Source organism: Nannospalax galili, unplaced genomic scaffold, assembly GCF_000622305.1.
Source record: "Nannospalax galili isolate Female #2095 unplaced genomic scaffold, S.galili_v1.0 scaffold1255, whole genome shotgun sequence".
Classification (NCBI taxonomy): Eukaryota; Metazoa; Chordata; class Mammalia; order Rodentia; family Spalacidae; genus Nannospalax; species Nannospalax galili.
Window position 1 is genome coordinate 1,756,778 of NW_008336359.1, and position 14,630 is coordinate 1,771,407.

The window sequence follows — 14,630 nt, forward strand, 5'->3', positions numbered from 1 at the left end:
TCTCCATGGAAATAAAAGCTACATGATTGAAGAAAGAATCTAAAAGAGACATCATCCCACTACCAAGAGTTAATTGTATCTGACAAATATACCTATCTTTCAGTAAAAGCACTCAAGGATGAATGGAGAGTAAGTTTTTCATCTAACCGTCTCAACTTTTTCAGAAACAACTGAATTTTACGGGAGTCTGAAAGAGGCTGATTACTCACATCTCCCATGTGTACAGATAGTGTACATTTTGTCCTGCATACATGTATCTCAAGTTACTTGCACATAAGAGGGGCTAGTATTTGTTGACAGCTACATTCTTCTGGAGTCTCTAAGAACCATATCCTAGGTAAAAAAATGACATGTCAATAGGTTGTGGGCAAAGTCAATGAGCAAACAGAGCCACAGAGCCAGACAGGGCCTGTAAGAAATTCGAGACTACCTCCCTATCTTAAGGTTAGTTTCCTAAACTAAGCATCATATAACAACCTCTTAAGCATCTTTAACCACGACGAAACGAAAAACAATTTCGTCTTCAGTTCGTTATGAGACGAGTGAGGTTCCAAGGGCGAAACTGAATCCCTGAATTGACCTCATTTCAGCATTCATTCCAGGGCTCAGAATTTTTTCCTTCTCCAAATTTGGCTTTTGTGGCCGAGCTTACGATGACTTCGTCAAGGCGACCTTTGCAATGATCTCTTCCAGAAGCTGGCCCCTCAGTGGCTATCCACAGACATGGGAGGTCAGGCTGGCTTAGTCCAGATTTCGAGGCGGGTAGCCTCGGCAAAAGTGTATTTTAAAAGTCAACAGCAAGCGTGCCTGCAGCCGCGGAGGAGCGGAGGCCCCGGGCACCACAGCGAGGACCGAAGCCGAGGACCCCAGTTCAGTCCCTGGCGTCCCTACCGCCAACCTCCCCACCCGAAGGTCGGCACTACCGAAACCCCGCCTACAGAGAAACTGATACCGCACACTGGCTGGAGACTGATTGTCGGCGAAGGACCCGGGAAAGGGGCGGGGCGGAGCTGTCTCCAAGAGCGCATGAGCATGCTCGGTCGCTGGTTTCCAGGGAGTCGGGTGAGGGACAGCGGAAAGTCCCGCCCAGTTCCTGACGTGCGCAAGCGCGCTCACGGATCTTGGTCTAGGGGCGCCGATTCCCGAACGGGGCTCGGGGCGGGGCCGGGGGCGCGGCTAAATGCGGAGGGAAGGTTCGCCTTTCACTGTCTGCCTGCCGCCACCCGTCAGCTAGCCACCAAGTCCTCTGAAGGTCATGCTGCCCAACACTGGGTAAGAGGATGGGGAGCGGCGCCAGGTCGCTGGGCGGGCAGACGGATCCCAGAAGTGGCCGCGGCGCTCTCTCCCCTCGGGTTCGCCCGGAGTAGCGGGGACCCGCGGCAGCGCCCGGGGAGTGACCCACAGTGGGCACTTCTGCCCAGCCTGGGTAGGGAAGGGCCACCCACACCCCCGGGGCGCCCCGCCTGCGCTCCAGCCTTGGCTGCGTAGCTGCGACGCGCGCCAGTTCTAGGGGAAAGGTCGCTTGGGACAGTCGGTGATTGGATTTTCCGTTGGTTCCGAACGCATGGTTGTTAATAATGAAAAGAATGGTGGTTTTAAAGAATGTTTTTCAAATTAATAACAATTTTAAATATTGTTAAAATAGGGATATCTTGGTGGGGGCGGATTTTTTTTTTCTCACTTAGAATGTGATCAAATACCATCTTTACCAGTTTTAAGTGTACAATTTAGGAGTATTAAATATATTCACAAAGTTGTGCAGCCAATGTCCAGAACTTCTCAACCAGCAAAATTAGAACAAATACCCCAAGACACTGTCTTCCAGTTTCCTTCTCTCCACTCCGTAGCTCCTAGTAAACGCTTGTCTACTATGTTTCTGTGAAGTTTACTTAAGTACTTAAGTCGAATAATTTCTGTAATTAGCTTGGAAGATAGACATTGAAAAAATTTAAATAGTTGAAAAAGGTGTTGGTAAGAAGTCTTTTCGAGTCTTACACCCGTCTGGAACGGGAGTTACAAGCAGTTGTGAGCTGTCTGATGGGAGTGCTGAGAATTACATTCAGCTTCTCTGCAAGAACAGTACCTGCTCTTAGCCACTGAGCCTTTTCTGCAGCCCCTAATGAGGGCTTTCTGTTGTTTGTATAGTGAAACTGGGAAACGAAATCCAGGGCCTCATGCATGTTGGCATAATCAAAGTCAAGATGCTATAAAAAAGTTAGTTGTGATACATATGAAGAACAAAGTTTCTCAAATAAATTTAAAAAATCCCAGTCCCTAACAGAGCCAACACCCAGTGAGATTTTTTAATTTATTTGAGAAATTTTGTCCTTTATCATATGTATCACGAGTATCTTGAGTTTTACTTTTTTTTTTTTTTTTTTTTTTGGTATTTTTGAGACAGGGTATCCCTGTAGCCCCTGCTAACCTGGAATGTGCTTTGTAGACCAGGCTGACCTTGAACTCACAAAGATCTCCCTGCCTCTGCCTCCCAAGTGCTGGGATCAAAGGCTTGCGCTACCACACCCGGCTGTAACTTGAGTTTTATTGCATCTTCACTTTGATTATGCTAAATGCACTTTTATGAAGTCAGAATTACCTGCCCTTCTAAGACTTTTGTGTTTTTGTGACATACCTATAAGATTACATTAAACCAAGATCTTTCAGTTTGTGTTTTAATATTTTATGGTTTCACACTGTATTTTGTGATGCTGGGGACTGAATTCGTGGATTCACATGCATTAGATAAGTGCTGTACAACTGAACTCTTATCTCCAGCCCTTATTGTTATACTTTTTGTCAATGGTTTTGTTAATTTTATGTATTTATTTAATTTATTATTTTTATGTTATGTATATGAGTGTTTTGCTTGAATGTATATAAGTGTACCACATGCATGCACTGCCCTCAGAGGTCAGGAAAATATGTTGAATCCCTTGGAACTGGAGTTGTTAACTACCATGTAAGTTCTGGGAACTGAACCTGGGTCCTCTATAAAAGCGGCAATGCTCTAGACCACTGAATCATCTCTCCAGCCCATTTTTATACTTTCTATGAATCTTTTTATGACAGACATATAGCATATGTATATATATGTATATATATATATATTTTTAACCACCTGAGATTTTATTTTGGTATAGGAGATGAGTTAGAAAGTCCACTTCATTTTGGTTCAGATAGCTATCTCACTGTCTCAGCCAAATCTAATGATTAGTCCTTTCTCTTTTCTTAGTAATTCCACCACAATCATGTTAGATTTTTGTATACATAGGGATCTGTTTCTTCATTCTATCCTCTTGTATTTTGGTCTGTCCATGTGTTAGTACTGAACTTTTTTTGTGTGTGGTTTTTTTTATTTTGTTAAAGGTGTGTGCCGCCACACCTGGCCCTAATTAATCTAGTTTTATGAAATATTTTAATATCTAGAAAAGCTAGTTCATTTGGATTATTTTTCTGAATTTTTCTGGCTATTTTTGGATATTTAGTTTTTCTAATGAACTTTAGAATAGCTGATATACATATATATGTATATATACACCCATATATATATATTTTTTTAATCGTTCAAAATTGTATCACTATTTACTCTGATTTTGAAAGACTCTTAGTAAAGTGAAGTCTAGATTGTCTCTCCATTTACACATTTTAGTTATTTAACAATGGCATTAAGAAATATGGACTTGGGGCTGCAGAGATGCAGTGGTTAACACTGGTTGTTCTTGCAGAAGACCTTGGTTCGAATCCCAGCACCCATATGGCAGCTAACAACTGTAACTCTGGTTCCAGGGGATCCGTCGGCCTGTTCTGTCCTCCGCTGGCATTGCACGACACGGGTGCACTTACCTACACACAGGCAATAAACGCATACAAATAAAATAAAAATAATAAAAAAAGAAATATGGACTTATTCTCTGAGTTGGCAGTCAGATTCTAATGCTTTGGAACCCAGGTCTTTCTCAGTGGGGCAGATCTGAATGCCTTTGTCACTCTTGCTGCCAGTACCCTGGACCCTGGGTGAGAAGGTGGAGAATGCCCTTTATCCTACTGGGATTTAGTCCCGCTGCATTCCAGGCAAAGGGATAGGGCCTTTGTAACCAGTAGTTGGAGGACATTTTCATGTGAATACTTAACATTAAATATCTTTTTTTTTTTGGTCTTTTTGAGACAAGGTCTCTCTGTAGCCCCAGCTGGCCTAGAACTCACTATGTAAACCAGGCTGATCCACCTGCCTCTACCTCCCAAGCGCTGGGATTAAAGGTGTGCGCTACCACGCCTGGCTAACATTAAATATCTCTTTAGTTGTCTGTGTATACTGATTTATATACTGGGAAAATAGAAAATTACACACACACATATATGTAGAATGTATTATGTGTATTACATATGTTTGTGTATTTCTGAAAATTAAAAAGGACAGGTCAGAAATTAATAAAGCTGGTTATACACAGATAAGATACCAGACTTCTTTGAAAATACATGATTATAAGGTTTTGACTTTTAAGTCATGTTTTAAAAACATTCATTGTCAATGATCAGGAAACAAACAAACAAAAAAACTAAACTAAAATTGAGATTGGGTGTGGTGGCCCACACTTTTAATCCCAGCTCTTAAGAAGCAGAGGCTTCTCTGTGAGTTCAAGGCTAACTTAGTCTATAGTAAGTTCCAGGCCAACCAAAGCTACATAGTGAGACCCTGTCTCAAAAGAGCAAAACTAAACTAAACTAAAATTGAATGCCAACATAAACAAACTTATACATTAAATATCACATAATCATTCAGAGAAAAAGAACAAATCCCAAGTAATTTTTATTTTATTTTTTAAGCATTTTATTTATTTATTTTTTTTCTTTTTGAGACAGGGTTTCCATGTAGCCCCAAGTGGCCTGGAACTCATTGTGTAGACCAGGCTGGCCTTGATCTCACAGAGATCCATCTGCCACTACTTCTCAATGCTAGAAGTAAAGGTGTGCACCACCATACCCAGTCAAAGTGATTATTTTAAAGAGTTTACTATTAAAAATCATGTGTCTGTTTATGAGTATGTGCACATGAGTGCAGGTGCCCATGGAAGCCACGGGCATTGGATTCCCCAGGAGTTGGATCACAGGGGTTGTGAGCCAGCTGATATGGGTGCTGGGAACTGAGTTCATGACCTCTGAAGGAGCAGGAAGCACTCATACCACTGAGCCATCTCTCCAGCCCCTAATTTTTATTTTAAAACCACTTCTGCTTTTACTTCTGATAACCTACTTTTCAGTGTGATCCTCAAGATCAGGTTGGAACCTCTTGTTCTTTTGTTAACAGATTTGCTTCTGTTGTTACCACTTTTTTAGTTGCCTTTGTCAGTTTTTCTGTCTTGTATTTGCCCTTTCCTTAAGCAAGCTCTTTATTTGTCCTTAGAAAGTCACCAAGAAAGTGTTATTGGTGACACTACTATTTTATTTTAGGCATTTCCTTCTCCCTTAATAGCTAAATAGAAAAATTCAAGTTCAGAAGGAAGGGTGTAGAGAATGAAATGGGAGACAGGGAACTGTCAAGGTATTTGAATCTAGACTATTTCCAATCAGACTTAGCTGTTTCTGTATACTCTAGGTTTATTTCTTTAGCAGCTTTACTGAGACATAATTTGTACACTGAACAATTTACCTTCTTAACTTGTACAGTCATTGGCTTTATATATTCACTCCCAAATTTTGTCACAATAAATTTACAACCTTTTTTTTTTTTAAGACAGGGTTTTAATATGTAGAAGTGGCTGGCCTAGAAGTTGCTATGTAGATCAGGTTGGCCACAGACTCACAGAGATCTGCCTGCCTCTGCCTTCTGAGTACTGGAATTAAGTATGCCACTTCTCCCACTTTAAAACCTTTTTATCATCTCTGAAAGAAACTCTTTACCCCTCGGCTGTCAACTCCCAGTCCATCCTCCTTACAACTGTGGGTAGCCACTGATCTTGAGTCTCTACAGCTTTGACTGTTCTGTTCATGTCATAAAAATGGAATCCTACAATAATATCATCTTTTGTGACTTTATTTTTCTTAGATGATTCATCCTTGTAGCATGTTTTAGTAATGTATTTCTTTTTATTTCTGAACAATGTTTCATTGTGTGGCTAAACTACATTATATATATATATGCATTTATTAATTGATCCACATTTGGGTTTCCACTCAAGCTACTAGCGTGCATTGGATAATTATTTGTTTTTAGAAAATTTCTTTTATCAGGTAGAATTTTGTAGAAAATTTGGGAGGCAGAGGCAGAGGCAGAGGCAGGTAGAACTCTGTGAGTTCGAGGCCAGCCTGGTGTACATAGTGAGCTCCAGGCCAGCTGGGGATACAGGGAGACTCTGTCTCAAAGAGAGAGAGAGAAAAAAAATTTTGTAGAAAATTATAGTTAGAGGGGCTAGAGAGATGGCTGAGTGGTTAAGAACACTAGTTGTTCTTATAAAAGACCCGAGTTCAAATCCCAGCACCCACATGGCAGCTAACAACAGTCTAACTCCAGTTCTAGGGGATCTGACAGCCTCTTCTGTCCTCTGTGGGCATTGTATGACACGAGTGCACTTACATACATGCATGCAATACACGGCATACACATAAAATAAAAAAAATAAATAAAAAATTATAGTTAGACTATAAAGGAAAAATTATGCACAATTCTGCCACTCAAAAATAGCATGTTATCAGGCATAGTGGTACACCTGTAATCCCAGCACTTGGGAGGTAGCGGTAGGAAGGTCAGGGGTTCAAGGCCAGCCTGGGCTACATGAGACTCACTGTAACAAACAAACAAACAAACAAACAAACAAACAAACTGGGCTGGAGAGATGGCTCTGTGGGTAAAAATGCTTGCTGCTTAAATCTGAGGACCTTGAGTTTAAATCTGCAGCTCCCATGCAAGAAAAGCTGGGTGTGGCCATATGCACCTGTAACCCTAATGCTGTCAAGGAAGGAAACAGGATTGCTGTGACAGGTAGGCTGCCAGCCTAGCTCCAACTTCACTTAGAGATCCTGTCTAAAGAGAATTAAGGCAGAGTAATTAGAAAAGGGCACCTGAGGGCTGGAGAGATGGCTCAGTGGTTAAGAGCACAGACTGCTCTTGCAGAGGACCCAGGTTTGATTCCTAGCACTCACATGGCAGCTACAAACCATCCTTTACCCAGTTCCAGGGGAATCCAATGCCCTCTTCTGACTTCCGCGGCATTACACCACACGGGTGCACTCACATACATGCAGACACTACATTCGTACACGTAAAATAAAAATAATAAATAAAAAAATATTAAAAAGAAAAAGAAGTCAGGCATGGTGGCACATGCCTTTAATCCTAGCACTAGGGAGGAAGAGCCAGGTGGATCTCTGAGTTCAAGGCCAGCCTGGTCTACATAGTGAGTTCCAGGACAGCTGGGGCTACAGAGAGACCTTGTCTCAAAAAAAAGAAGAAGAAGAAAAAGAAAAAAGGGCACCTGAGGTCTTCTTGAGGTCTTCTTCCTCCTTTGGTCTTTGTGTGTGCACCTTCACACACAAATGACCCATATCATATACGTACTTACATACATATCCTTGTTGATACTTTTTCTGTGGAAAAAAATGGCATGTTTAGGTAGTGTATCTTACTAGTTCATTTCTCTCTTTTTAAAATTTTATTTGTTATTTTTATTTTATGTGTATGTGTGTATTGCCTGCATGTAGGTAAGTGCACCCATGTTGTGAATGCCCACGGAGGTCAGAAGAGGCTGTCAGATCCCCTGGGACTGGAGTTAGCTGCCATGTGGGTGCTGGGATTTGAACCCTCATCTTCTGCAAGAACAACCAGTGTTCTTAACTGCTGAGCGATCTCTCCAGCCCCCTAGTTCATTTCTCTTTAAGATTTACTTTGTATTTGAGCAGATTTTGTGCCAGATCACAGCAAGATTGGCCAACTGCAGTTGTCATAAATAATTTATGAGTCATTGTACAGTGGAAGTATAGCTATCAGATGGGCAGGTGTGCTGGATAGCTTTAGTGTCAACTTGACACACCTGGGTTGAGGGAGCCTCAACTGGGGAATTGCCTCCATTGGACTGGCCTGTGGCCATGTCTCTGGGGCATTTTCTTGATTGTTGAGTGATGTGGAAGGGCCCAGCCCACTGTGGGTAGTGTCACCCCTGGGCAGGTGGGCCTGTGTTGGATAAGAGAGCAAGCTGAGCAGGGGCCAGAGGAGCAAGTCAGTAAGCAGCATTCCTCCATGGCCTGTGCTCCAGCTCCTGCTCCCAGGTTCCTGCCCTGAGTTCCTACCTTGGGCTCCCGGATGAACTGTGACCTGGAGATGTAAGACAAATAAAGCCTTTCCTCCCCAAGTTGGTAGTGGTCAGAGTATTTTGTCACAGCAATGGAGAAACAAACTACGACAGCAGGGGAGGCTATAGAGAAACTAATAGAGCAGGAAACATGTCTATTGTGAAATGTGCATGAGTTGATGCATGTAAAATATTGACATTTCTAATAAGGTCATCTTTATCCTGTTGTAGGAAGCTGGCAGGATGCACAGTTTTTATCACAGGTGCAAGCCGAGGCATTGGCAAAGCTATTGCATTGAAAGCAGCGAAGGATGGAGCCAATATTGTCATTGCTGCCAAGACTACCCAGTCACACCCAAAACTCTCAGGGACAATCTATACGGCTGCTGAAGAGAGTGAGTGTGACATTTGCCATTTCCCAGACTGTCCTCACAGTGGTTTCAATATATAATCTGTAGAGTGTAGTGTAAACTACTCTAAAAGGAAATGTATGTTTAGGACTGACATCATGGCTTAGTGGGTTAAAGGTATTTGCCACCAAGCCTGACAACCTGAGTTCAGCCTGTGTTTTTTTAATTATTTTAATTTTATGTGTATGAGTATATTGCCTGCATATGTACCTGTGTTGTGCACTGCCTGTGGAGGTCAGAAGAGGTCGGATCCCTTGGAACAGACGGTTATTAGCCACCATTGTGGGTGTTGGGAATTGAACACAGTCTCTGTAAGAGCAGCCAGTACTCTTAACCTCTGAGCCATCTTTCCAGCCCTACCTGTATTGTTTTTAAATAAAATTGGCATAGATGATTAGTTTATCTTTCTACTGTAGGAGATAGTTACTAGTGGTTATAAGACCTTGTAATTCATCTTGATTTTTCTGGAAACAGGATACTTTTTTTCTTTTTCCATGTGGTGAAAGGAGAGAGAACCAACTTCTATAAGTTGTCTTCTGACCTCCACATGCATATTGTGGCACATACCACATACACACAAATAAATAAATGTAAAAGAATTAAAAAAAATTGTACATTCACCCAAGGCTCACAGAACATAGTGTAACCAGGGGTAGAGACAATACTAGTACATCTTTTAACACTCATCAATGAAGCTTCCTCATGCAACAGAGGGCCACAAACACTAAAGAACATAAATGGCCAAAGCATAGAGGATAGGCGTTTGCAGAGTGGGTCCTTGGACAGGACTCCTATATTAAACTTCACTCACCCAGGACTCAGGGACCATTTTGGAAGAGGGGATGGAAGGAAAGATTGTAAGAGCCAGGGAAGGAGGTGCATGACCATATGGAAATGGTCCTACCGATACCTAGAATCTTTCTCATACAAACCCTCAGCAATGGTCTCAGCATGCAGAAGACCCATGCAAACCTAAGCAGACAAAAACCCAGCATAGAATTGTGGAAATGGGTAGTAGACCCCATTCTTAGCCAAGGAACTATTGGCAGCTGATTATTGCTGGGTGAGGAAGAGTTGATTTTTTTAAATAGACAGACTCTAGATAGGCTGACTAGACCCCAGTGGATGAACTTGCATTGAGGGATGTCTGGGGACACTAAACTTGATTCAATAGGCCTTAATACAAATGACAGAATGTATGAAATCCGGTGGTAAGGGGTATGGGAGGGTGCCGATGGGGAAAATGGTAAAAAGATGATTAAAATGTTCTGTATAGGGGCTGGAACTGGAGTTACAGGTGGTTGTGAACCATGTTGGTGCTAAGAACCCAACTAGGGTCTCCTTCAAGAGCGGCAATTGCTCTTAACCACTGAGCCATCTCTCCAGCCCCTAATGGAAGTTCTTTAAACATATATTCATTCATTCATTCATTCATTCATTCATTCATTCAGGTAATCTCTTCGTGTAACTTAGACTGGCCTAGAGACGACTAGATAGCCCAGTTTGGCCTCAAACTCTTGATCCCCCTGCCTCAGCCTCACACATGTTGGGATTGCAGGTTTGTTAACGTACCTGGCTCTTTGTTATTTAATAAAACTGGCATAGCTGGTTGGGAGCTGAATTACGATTAGTCAATCTGTCTATTGTAGATTAGAGTTACTAGTGGTTATTAACTTGATTTTTCTAAGAATGGGGCATTTTTTCTTTTTACCGTTGTTGCATCAGAATGTAAGGTATAATTGTTGACTATTTTAATGCTTTTTCCTTTGCTTCTCCTTTGTAGTTGTAGCAGCTGGAGGAAAGGCCTTGCCATGTGTTGTTGATGTGAGAGAAGAACAGCAAATCAACCTTGCAGTGGAGAAAGCAGTTGAGAAATTTGGAGGTAGTGCCTTAATTCTGAAATAACTATTGAGTATTGATAAAATATAGGTGTAGCAACCTCCAGTGGATGCCAGAAGCCATGGGTCTTACTGAACCCTGTTTATACTGTTTTTTTCCCTATACTGCATGCCTATGATAAATGTTATAAACTGGGTACAGTTACAGGTTAACAGCAGTAATAAAATATAGCAATAATAATGTGCTGTAATGAAAGCTATGTGACCACAGGCTCTTCTTTGTCATCTGCTGTTTGAGGTACATAATTCACTTTGCAAACTAGTATGGAGCTGAGTTTCTTCTAACTTCTTCACAGTTCACTGGTGTAAGAATTGTTCTTACCTTAGATCTAGTTAGCATCCTCAGCATGAAAGTTTTTTTCCTTAAGTAGAGAACTGTTACCTTTTTCACTGAAAACAAGCATCACTCCTTTTGTACTTTAGGTTCAAATCAAGTAAGTACAAGCATTGTGATAGACAGTTGATCAGAGAGATGATCAATACAACCACTAAGTGACTAGTGTGTGCATAATATATATACTACACAAGAGATGCCTCAGATCCTGGGCAGGATGGAATTGGATGGCTTGAGATTTCATCATGTTTTACTCAGAATAACATGCAGTTTAGCACAAATTATTTTCTGTAGTTTTCCCTTTAATATTTTCAATTTGTCATTGACCTTCAGTAACTGAACTGTGGAAAGTGAAAATGTGAATTAGGAGGCACTGCTGAATAGTTTTTTGGGGGGGCGGGGGTTGGTCTTTTTTTGAGACAGGGTCTCCCTGTAGCTCCAGCTGTCCTGGAACTCACTATGTAGACCAGGTTGGCCTTGAACTCACAGAGATCTGCCTGCCTCTGCCTCCCCAGTACTGGGATTAAAGGTGTGTGCCACCACCCCTGAATAGTTTTTTTTTTTTTTGAGAAATTCATATGTATATGCAGTAATCGGAGGTCATATTCACCCATTACCCTTTCTTATTCCTGCTGACCCTCCTCCTTCCCAGTTAGTCCTCCTACCTTCATGTCTTCTGTATATTTGTGTGCAGGTCTTGTGCAGGGAGCCAGCTGCTTGTAGGCTTCATGATTTCAGTGCTGATTTTTTTTTTTTTTTTTTTTTTGAGACCAGGATCTCCCTGTAGCCCCAGTGGGCCTAGAACTCAATATGTAGATGAGGCTGGCTTTCATCTCACAGAGATCTTCCTGCCTCTGCCTCCTAAGTGCTGGGATTAAAGGCGTGCACCACCACATCTGGCTCTATATAAAGAACCTTTTTAAAGACACTTGAACTCTGTCATTAAACTATATCTCCAGCCGTTGGATTTTTTGAGATAGGGTCTCATAATTTCACCTAGACTGTCCTTGAACTTGTCTCTTCCTCCCAGATTCTGAGTTTATGGAAATTTACCACTAATGCCCAACATCAGTTTTTAAAAGTGCACAATTCAGTGGCATTAGTTTTATTCATACTGTTGTGCCCCTTAGAATAATGAAGACTAGCCAGGTGTGGAGGCAGGGGAATCTCTGTGAGTTCAAGGCCAGCCTGGTCTACACAGTGAGTTCTGGGTCAGACCATGTTGAGACAAAGGAAAATGGGTGATGTGATATTGTAGTTTTGTAATTTTCATTTAATATTATTTTGTTAAGCATGTAACAAAACAAGATATACTGTATATAGGTAGGAACTGGATAACTAGATAGAGTTCATAGAAATTAGAATTTTTTTGTATTTGTTTCTATGAGTCACTTAAAGTCAATTCATCACTTGTCTGGGCTCTGAAACTCAAAGATCATTTACTTTTTCCAGTTTCCAAGGCTACAAAAGAGACCGTTCCTTTAAGAAAGGAGCTTTTGGCCGGGCGTGGTGGTGCATGCCTTTAATCCCAGCACTTGGGAGGCAGAGGCAGTTGTATCTCTGTGAGTTGAAAGTCAGCCTGGTCTACATAGTGAGTTCCAGGCCAGCTGGTCCTACAGGGAGACCCTGTCTCAAAAAGACCAAACAAAAAAAGAAAGGAGCTTTTGGAGGAGAGGGAGACTAGTGTTCTTGGAAAGGTCATGGGTCCTGGAGAATACAGTAGAGGATTTGACCCAAGGTTCCTAAGATAGAGAAGGGTAGTAGGTAAGAGAACCAATAGGTTTGAAGCTATAATTTGTAAGGACTCAGTCTCCTTGAAGTTTCCCAACGAACTTATGTGATTGGCTGTATCTCCATTGTGCCAATGAAAATCATGAGTGCTCTTTTGAAAGAGTTACTAAGTCTGGCATTGGTATATTGGTCAATCATATTATATAAAAGTATTTGTCAGTCTGCTGAGGGTTCAGCTGTAGAACCAATGCTTTTCTGTGCATGCTAAAAACTCTGACTTGTATTAAAATGAAATTGATTTCTTTGGAAACAGGAATTGACATTTTGGTGAATAATGCCAGTGCTATTAGCTTGACCAACACATTGGACACTCCTACAAAGAGAGTGGACTTGATGATGAATGTGAACACCAGAGGCACCTACCTTACGTAAGTCACAGAGTGTGGGGAAAGATGTCCCAGTGTTTTCTTACGGAACTTACCTACTTACCTACAGATGGGGACCAAATAACAGTACAAGTTAAACTCTAGTCAGCATATTTACCTATCTAATTAGAACTGAAGATATTAGTATCTATGAGAGTTTTCAATATAAAACAGGGCTCGTTGCTATGACAAGTGTGATATGGGATTTGTGATGTTGAAGGCCCTGCACAGCTGGCAGGGTTTTGTCTAATAGGTCAAAGGAAAGCTTGTGTTTGTAGTGTAAATGAAATGAGCTGTTTCCTTGGAGTGTAAATTATGGTCTTACTGTTTGGAGTGGATTTTGTTTGTTTCCTATTGATTGGTTGAAGTGCAGTTTCAGTTATAATGAAAATCAGCTATGATACTGTTTGCCTGTCCTCACTTCACCTCCGTAAAAGCAAAGCACCTTTGGAAATGAAAAGCAGTATGTACAAACCCCTGTAGTGGTATTGATTGTAGCTGGTGCTAAGCCTAAAAACAAGCTGGAATTGGTTAACAGAGTGATGTACATTTGGACATTTAAAGAACTGACTTGAAAGAATAGACTAGTTCACAATCTTTTTTTTTTTTTTCAGTGCTGAGGCTTGAACCCTTACAAATTATGCATGCTAAGCAGATGCTGTACCACTGAACTAAAGTCTCAACCCCTAGAATTTCTTTTGTTGTTGTACTCTATTTTATTTATTTATTTATTTATTTTTTGGTCTTTTTGAGAAAGGGTCTCCCTGTAGTCCCAGCTGTTCTAGAACTCAGTATGTAGACCAGGCTGGCCTTGAACTCACAGAGAACCGCCTGCCTCTGCCTCCCAAGTGTCAAGATTAAAGGCATGCGCCACCAAGCCCGGTGACTCTATTTTATTTTTATTTACATTTTAAAAGATTTATTTTAATTTGTATGTATGAGTAGTATTTTACCTGCATGTATGTATGTATGTAGGCTACAATATATTATTTAGCTATAAGATGTAGTAACTTTAATACTTAAAAGTTTGAAAATATTACATGTAAATTTTTTATTTTATTTATTTTTTAAAAATACTTTATGCTGGGCATAAATATATATGTTAAAATATATATATTTTATTTATGGCCTAGAGAAATAGCTCAGCGGTTAAGAACACTGTTCTTGCAGAAGACCTGGGTTCGTATCCCAGCACCCACATGGCAGCTAACAAATGTCCGTGACTCCAGTCCCGGGGGATCCGACAGCCTCTTCTCTCCTCTTCGGGCATTGCACGACCTGGGTGCACTTACTTACCTGCAGGCATAACACTCATACACATAAAATAAAAATAATAAATAAGGGGCTGGAGAGATGGCCCAGCGGTTAAGAACACTGACTCCTCTTGCAGAGGACCCGGGTTTGATTCCCAGCAGCCACATGGCGGCTACAAACCGTCCTGAATTCCAGTTCCAGGGGACTCTGAAGCCGTCTTCTGACCTCCGAGGCATTGCACGATATGGGTACACTCACATACATGCAGGCAATACACTCATACACATAAAATAAAA

The 14,630-nt window shown here is 41.3% G+C and overlaps 1 protein-coding gene across 1 annotated transcript in view; it reads left to right on the forward strand.

The window, feature by feature from the left end:
* Positions 1–1,132: 1,132 nt before the first annotated feature.
* Hsdl2 (hydroxysteroid dehydrogenase like 2) overlaps positions 1,133–14,630 on the forward strand; it is a 52,455-nt gene continuing 38,957 nt past the window's right edge. The window contains exons 1-4 of the mRNA XM_008831133.3: positions 1,133–1,272; positions 8,514–8,677; positions 10,476–10,574; positions 12,969–13,083. Coding sequence (XP_008829355.1) covers positions 1,256–1,272; positions 8,514–8,677; positions 10,476–10,574; positions 12,969–13,083 — 395 coding nt within the window. The 5' untranslated portion in view covers positions 1,133–1,255. The remainder of the gene's footprint in view (positions 1,273–8,513; positions 8,678–10,475; positions 10,575–12,968; positions 13,084–14,630) is intronic.